The sequence below is a fragment of the Mesoplodon mirus genome (assembly GCF_964341445.2).
Source record: "Mesoplodon mirus genome assembly, chromosome: 1".
Classification (NCBI taxonomy): domain Eukaryota; kingdom Metazoa; phylum Chordata; class Mammalia; order Artiodactyla; family Ziphiidae; genus Mesoplodon; species Mesoplodon mirus.
Genome location: NC_138976.1, coordinates 209,636,244 through 209,644,381, shown reverse-complemented (window position 1 = coordinate 209,644,381; position 8,138 = coordinate 209,636,244). Strand labels below are relative to the sequence as shown.

The 8,138-nt window shown below is 49.1% G+C and overlaps 1 protein-coding gene across 7 annotated transcripts in view; it reads right to left on the bottom strand.

Moving 5' to 3' along the window:
• Positions 1–717: 717 nt before the first annotated feature.
• WNK2 (WNK lysine deficient protein kinase 2) overlaps positions 718–8,138 on the bottom strand; it is a 158,831-nt gene continuing 151,410 nt past the window's right edge. For all 7 annotated transcript variants that reach the window (XM_082614017.1, XM_082614011.1, XM_082614014.1 and 4 more), the window contains 2 exons: positions 3,756–3,867; positions 718–897 (listed from right to left, as the gene is read on the bottom strand). In XM_082614017.1, coding sequence (XP_082470143.1) covers positions 872–897; positions 3,756–3,867 — 138 coding nt within the window. In that variant the 3' untranslated portion in view covers positions 718–871. The remainder of the gene's footprint in view (positions 898–3,755; positions 3,868–8,138) is intronic.

Here is an 8,138-nt window from a genome sequence, read left to right as displayed (position 1 = left end):
CTGTCTTTCACACTGTGCTTCAGACACCCTACCACGGTGGTGGTGCAGCCCTGCCAGGGCCAGTGGGCCTATCCTGCCACCCACCGAAGCCAGGGGTCTGAGACCCGAGGCTGGCCCCTCCCAATGGTGCATGTGGATTCTGGAGGAAGGGCCATTTCAAGCCACTGTGGATGCCTGTCCTGTGCCTGGTGGATTGATGTGACAGAGTAAGGAAGCCCGAAGGGCGGCCATAATGAATGGAGCTGTGTGCACAAGGGTCCAAGTCTGTGCGAGCCAGGGAGCCATCACCAGAGATGGGCATCACTGTCCAGCCTCCGAGAGTCTGATGCCTCCAGGGCTCTGCAATAGAATGGGGGCTGCCCTGGGTGTGAAGGAGAATGCCTGAAAACTGGGGCCAGGCCGCCTGAGATCCACAGCCTCAGCTGCTTCTCTAAGAGGTGGGACCTTATCACACGTCTGACCCATCCCAGCTGCTGTCTGGACACAAGGACCGTGAGCTACCCAGTGTACTGTAAAGCACCATCTAACGTGTTCATCACCACACTCAGGAACCCCTCAGCTAAGGATGCTTACCCCCAGACCTGTCCCACTGTGTGGTCCCAGGAGTTTCTCCAACACTCTCATTCACTTACCAACCATCTCCGGTCACCTGCCTGTCTGGGGACCACAAGAAAGGAGTTTGAAAAACCAACGTCCTGTTTCCCCCAAAATATTTTTTATTCTTGCTTACATTTGTGTTTCCAATTGTGAATAAAAAATGCTTAGAAAGTGGTTACAAAACATCGTGAACCGGACACGAGGTGTGGGCTCGCCTTCTCTGCATGAGATGACACGGGGCCTGGCGTCTGGGTCTGGGTCGGCCTGCCTGGGCTCAGTCGGGCTTCTCACTTTCAGAATCTAGAAAACAAAACCGCCACAGCTCATTACAGGCCTGACGCGGTCAAACGAGGCCCTGGAAGTTGGAATGGCGACACCAGAGTGGTCATGATCCTTGGAGGGCTGGGCTGCCGGACCATGACCCAGGCACTATGCATACATACCCCGGGCTGCCTCTGCCATCTGGCCACCTTCCACACTGAGCAACCGCCCAAACCAGGCAGGGCCTTGCAGGGCCCACTGCCCTGGAGAGCGAGGTACCTCTGGCTCCACGGGCACAGCAAGCAGAGTCTGCTTGCTGAGCTGCCCGGCCTCTGCTCAGAGCTAGCGCTGAGGAGGAGCACTGCAGGTGGCCAGGGACACAAAGCCTGACTGCATCTCGGTAGAAATGCAGGACGAACAGACCAGGGCTGCCACCCCAGCCGCGGGGAGCCGGAGGCACCACGACCCCCAGCTTGAGTACATGCGGAACACACGCAGGGGCACCAGCTGCTGACCATAAGGCCATCAGGGCCGGCGAGCCAGGAAAACATGCTGAATTCCACAGGGCCCTCCCCAAATCTGCACCAAGGCCCTGCACCTACAGGACAGCAGAGCCCCTCAGGTGACCCCAGGGCAGGTGGCCCAGCCCCCCGCCCAGATCTGTCCAAAGTGAGTCACACAAACCTGGCTTTCTGTGAAACAGCCAACATGGACAGGGGTCAGAGACATCATTTAGTTGGCCGTGAGACTCATGCCCTCCATGAAGCAGAGTCCACTGTACATCTAAACGCAGTTCAAATTCAGAGTTTGAAAGCCGAGTGAACAAGCCAAACTAGGCCCGAAGCCACAGAGCTGGCATGGGGTTCCCACCCAACAGCCCACTCTCGTCCTCTGAGCCACGTCGGCTCAGCGTCCATCACACCCAGCTCCTGCCAGGAAGACAGTACCTGCCACTCAGCCCCCAGGCCCCTCATGGCCACCCCGGCCTCCTAGGCAAGGTGTTGACAGCAGGCATGGAGCTGAGAGTGAGACTGTCAGGACAGGGCAGTGCTGCCTGCCAGGGCTACCCACCCCATGCTCCCTTTGAGACTGGCTGTTCAGCTTTTACGTGGACAGAAGATAAGAAAAAGATGTTGTTCCACACTGTTTTCAAGCAAAAATGTTTATTTTTCTCCTTCAAATATACAATCTCTTGGGGAGTCTGTGCCACTGACCGTTCACATACAAGGCCAGGACTCCAAACCACATGTCTGGTACAGCAGGGGGAGCGGGAAGAGGGCAGCTTCCACCACCCTCAGGAACCAGGCGCACATGATTCTCAACCCAAGGACCAAGGGGCACATTACAGAGAACAGAAATCTCTTACTATAGTATCATGGCCTGGCAGAAGAGTCTGTATGATCACCTAGAAAATTCAACTCTAACTGAATTGATGGAATAATATATTTAAACCAAAATAATTCAGCCAGTCCTAGTAAAGTCCCAAAGTACAACAGAACTATACAATTCACAGCTGGGTAGCCCAACCAGTGGCCTCCCAGTGGGAAATGGGAAACATCTTGGTCAGTGAGAAGCAGGGCCTTCAGCTCCCACCCTGGGCTGTTTGGTGCCTGTCTGGGATGAGTCCCACTGAAATTTCCAGGAGAGGAACACTCCCACCCCCAGCAGGGCAACCTCAGTGCCTGGAGAACAGTCTGGAGGCCAGAGGTGGGAGGAGCAGCCTGTGAACACGTGGCAAAGCTAGGCCCAAGTGGCCACAGGCCTCAGTGCAAATGACAGAAAAGGAAGGCAGGTCAGTAGGAGGGTTGGCGGGCCCCCAGAGCAGAAGGGGTCCACTGTCTCTGCAAAGCAGGCGGCCTGCCTGTGCTCCTGCACCAGACACACACTTGTACCTCCCCCACACTCACAGCAGCCCTGCAGGCTTTGGGTCATGAGGGCGTGTCTGCTTACCTAGCACTTTACAGCAGGTTCCACAGAGCCAAACACAGATGCTAACATTCCTGACTAAGAGACCAACTACCAGTAGCAATGCACTGCCCCAATAACCATGCATCCCTGGGCAGTTTGCTGGCAGTGCCCATGGCACTGCAGTTGAGGGAGTGTGTCCATCTGTTTGCTATCTATGACCATACAGCTGGAGAGACCTCGTTTTATGAGTACAAAGCAGAACTCTTCTAGCATTTGCAACTCTTCAGTATTCAAGGTCACTAGTTCAATTTTTTTTAAAGCACGTACAACAGAAAAGTCAAGATCAGACTTTAGCTTCAGATTTTCAAACCATTCACGTCTCCGCAACTTAACACGGGAAATAGAGATATCAATACACAAGCCAACTGTAAATGAAATACATCTTTTCTGATACATGATTTTTTTAAAACATCTCTTTCCATCAGGGAATGGAAAAGCTGGAATTCAAGGCACTGTACTTCTGCAGGGTGATTACAATGTTCTAACCATCAGCTCAAGTACAGGAAGTGAGTGCAAAGACAGCAAGTGTAGACCACGGGAAGCTAAGAGGGAACAAGGTCTGCAGCAATAAAGAAAGCAAGGACTGCCGCCCTGGCTGGGCACCCATGGGCAGGCGGGGCAGGACTTGGAGGCCAAACCACAACCTGACTCCTCTGGGCTATTCAGTTCAGTATGTGCCACTTGGCAAGTGGTGAGACAGAGGAGCTATGTGATCCGCAGCCTGGGGCCGGGCATGCTGACCACAGGTGGCCACAAGAACATGGGGAGTGCTGGCGTGCCTGCTGCACCCAAGCCTGGCCCCTCATCGAGGCTCCAGCTGCCTGCTTGGGCTGCCCAGGGCCCCCAGGACACTGGAGCTGGGATCAGGCTTCCATACTGGCCCAAAGGCAGTGTGTAGGGTGGGGCTGGAAGGCAGGAGAGAGCAGTACCTGGCATGGGCACAGGCTGGGCTGAGGCAGCTCCAGGAATGACCGCGGTGGGTAGAGGGCTGGGTGCCGGGGCCAGACATGGCATCCCCACTGCTGTTCGAGACGTGTTCATCTACAAGACAAGAAACGTGGCTTCAATCAGCTAGCCTCCCTCAGTGGCCTTGGGGGTCCCCACAGTTTCTCCATCCTCAGGAGAGGGTGGTCTCAGGACCTGCCATGGGGCACCTTTAATGGCTGACGCCAGAGTGGAAGTACGCAGCTGGGAGGCAGCCACCGTCCCTCCCTCCTTCCACAGAACTGCAGCCTGCCCACCTCTGGGCCACATGCCCCGACTGTCCACAGGCCAGAGTGGGCTTCAAAGCAGACCCCGCAGGACATGAACCCTGAAGTCGCACTAAGGGGACCACACCCCCCAACCCAAGGCCTCCTACTTGATTGGTCAGTGCCATTATGGCAGGACCAGAACAGCTGGGAGCTGTGCAGGGTTGTGTGCCCAGAGATCCGGAGTCAGTGGCAGGGCAGCCCTTCTGCTCTCTGCACCTCAGGTATAACCCCACAGGAGAAGCAGTACAAGGACTGGGAAATGAGCTGTGATGGCTGGTGAGACCAGCATGGCCATGATGCAGAAACCTGATGAGGCTACTGTAAGAAAACAAAGTAGGGCCCAACAGCCTTCAAACTGTCTAGACAAAATGTTGGCAGATCTAACCAAGCAACTATAAAAAAAGATAAAACATCAGAGCCAAGTGAGGTTTGCCCCAGGAATGCAATGATGTCCCAGTAGAAATCACTGCATCTCACCACAGTTACATCCCAAGGGAGAATTCCATGTGATGCTCCCCACAGATGCAGGGAGAGTGTCTGAGGAGTTCCACCCTGCTTCATGGAAAGCACAGCTGCTGAAGCTGGAGGGTGCCTCCTCCATCTGGAAGGGCCTCTGCAGAACCCACAGCCAACCCTGTGCCGATGGTGAAATGCCAAATGTACTTCACCCGAGGATCCCCCTGTCCCTAGCCAACACTGTGTGGAAGGTTCCAGCCAATAAAAGAAAAGGAATAAGGGGCAGAGACTAGAAAAGAAAAAGGAAAACCATCCTCATTTGCAGATGATAAGATCGTGTATGGAGAAAACCCAAAAGAGCAGACAAACCAATTTCTAGAACTAAAAAGCACATTTAGCAAGATTGCAGGCTACAAGGAACAGAAAACAACCATATTTCTATATACTACCAACATATAACTGTAAAGGGAAATTTTAAAGCAATAGAATTTACAAGCACATTCCAAAATATCAACTATCTCAGGGTAAATTTAATGAAAACTGTATAACACCTTTACACTGAAAACTATAAAACTTTGCTGAGAGAAAATTAAAAAGACATAAACAAAGCAATGCCATGTTTATAGAAAGACTCACTACTGTTAATGTATCAAATCTTACCCAGATGCTTAACAGATGCAATACAATTGGAATCAAAGTCCCATAAGGCTATTTTGTAGGAATATACAAGCTGTTTCTAAAATGTGGGTGGAACTATTAAAGACCTAGAAAAATCAAGAAATTCTTGGGAAGGGACAAATTAGAAGTATTAACAAACTATACATAAAATAGATAAGCAACAAGGATTTACTGTATAACACAGGGAATTACACCCAGTATCTTGTAATAACCTATAATGGAATATAATTTGAAAAAAGAAAGTGACCACTAGCTAAGGCTTCGGCAAACAAAACCAGCAAATGCTGGGGAAGGGGAGAATCTGTTTTCCAGAGTTATCACTTATAATATTCAGATGTCCAGTTTTCAACAAGAAATCACAAAATCTTTACAAAGAAAATGAAAAGTATGATCCATACAGAGGGAAAATTCATTAATAGAAAATGTCCCTGAAGAAGTCTAAACATTGCACTTACAAAATAAAGACTTTAAATCAACTGCTTTAAATATGTTCAAAGAGTTAAAGGAAACCATGGACAAAAAGAAAACCAGGAAAATGATTCATCAACAACATGAGAATATCAATAAAGTGACAGAAGTTATAAAAGGAACCAAATATTAGAGCTGAAATATTAGAGCTAAAAGGTATAATAACTGAAATTAAAATTCCATTAGAGAAGCTCAAAAGCAGATTTGAGCAGGAAGAATAAAGAATCAGCAAACTTGAGACCACAGAATTGAAATGATCAAGTCTGAGAAACAGAAAGAAAAAAAAAAGAATGAACAAAAGAAAAGTATACAGAGCCTATCAGGGAGAAGAGAAAGTGAAGGACAGGAAAAAATACTTGAAGTAGAGAAAGAAAAGACTGTCAACCAAGATTCTACATCCAGCAGAATCTTGGTTGACAGTCTTTTCAAGATGAAGGAGAAATTAAGACTTCTGGATAAACAAAAACTAAGGAAGGTTGTTACTAAAAGATATGCCCCACAAGAAATGCTAAAGGAAGAACTTTCATTTCAGGCTGAAATGAAAGGATAATAGACAGTAACTCAAAGCCATGAGACGAAATAAAGAAAGAAACTACACAGCTAAATATGTAAGCCAATACTATTGTGGTTTTAATTTCTTTTTTCCCCTATATGATTTAAAAGGCAAATGCATTAGATAATAATTATAAATCTATGTGAATGGGCACACAATGCATAAAGATGCAATCTGTGCAAAAACAACACAAAGGAGGAGGGATGGAGACATACAGGAGCAGAGTGTTGAAACAAAGTTGGTATTACTCAAACTAGGTTGTTATAAGGTTAAGATTTTAATTGTAATCCCTAAGGTAACCAATAAGAAAATAACAAAAACGTGTGCAGAAAACTAAAAAAAGGGGGGGGGAGGGGATAAAAACCTGTAGGACATACAGAAAAAAAAAATAGTTAAACCAGCAGAAGTCCTTTATTAACCATAATTACTTTAAATGTAAATGGATTGAACTCTCCAATTAATAGGCAAAGATTGGCAGAGTGGATAAAACAGCATAATTAATCTATATGCTATCTACAAAACACACACTTTAGATACAAACACACAAAGAGGCTGAAAGTAAAAGGATGGAGGAGAGGAGATCAAGATGGCAGAGTAGGGGCTCCCCTGGTGGCGCAGTGGTTGAGAGTCCGCCTGCCGATGCAGGGGACACGGGTTCGTGCCCCGGTCCGGGAAGATCCCACATGCCGCTCCGCGGCTGGGCCCGTGCGCCATGGCCGCTAAGCCTGCGCGTCCGGAGCCTGTGCTCCACAACGGGAGAGGCCACAACAGTGAGAGGCCCACGTACCGCAAAAAAAAAAAAAAAAAAAGATGGCAGAGTAGGAAGGTGCTCAGCTCACTTCCCCCCACGAACACATCAAAAATACATCCATAAAGTGGAGCAATTCTCTCTGAAAACAAACTGGAAATGGACAGAAATATTCTTCTAAAACAAAAGCTGTAAAAGAAATATCCACACGAGTCAGATAAGAAGGGAAAAGAGCTATCAGGTTGGGATCCAGGCCCACAGAAGAGGGGGATATCACCACTAGGAGATCCTCCCTGGGGAGTGAGTGGTTTGAATCACATATGGGGTACCCCAGCTCTGGCGTCCAACATGCTGACATTCACATTACAGGGGTTCCAGAAGGAGACAAGTCTTCTTACTGGTTTGAAAACTAATAGGACTTCAAGGAAGGCTGTGAGAAACCTAGACCTGGCTTGTGACACAAGCTTGCTTACTCCTAGGAATGAGGTGTATAATGGAGATTAAAACTGCTCCAGAATTCCGGATGGTTTCATGAAACCACCTAGCATGCATCCAGCTCATCTACCTCTGAAGAACTTCCCACTAGGTTGAAGGCTGCCATTGTTGAGGAAAGTGTGCAGTTGGGGATGGAACTGACTCAGACCCAACACTGCATATAAATGGGGCAAGGGCAGCCTTTGCTGGCACTCACAGAGGCAGCAGATCAGGAGCTGTATGGAGCTGACTAGCATTCTGGGACTGTCCCAGTGTACACCCTGGCCCATACCAGGTGCCCACTGCAGCCCTTTTGCTACAGCACTGTGCCCCCTGGAGCAAAAGTGCCATTGCTGGGAGAGGGGAGAGAGCACACTTAGAGGGAAAGGAGCCAGCTCGGACCCCACCCCTGCTTCAGCACCTTGGGATGAGACCCCACCCCTGATAGAGTAGTGATGACCATTCAGCATAGAAGAAGCTTCAGTTCACACATGGCTCTGGCTCTAGCCCCTCCATCCCCAGCCCCATCACCCACCAAGGTGATACCAGACAGCACATCCTGGGGGAAGACATGACCCATGCTCACTTCAGATCCAGCTCTCGCACCGAAACTACTGAACACATGCAGACTGCATAGAGATGCTCCCACACAAGTACAACCCTTCAAGACCGAGATAGGTAA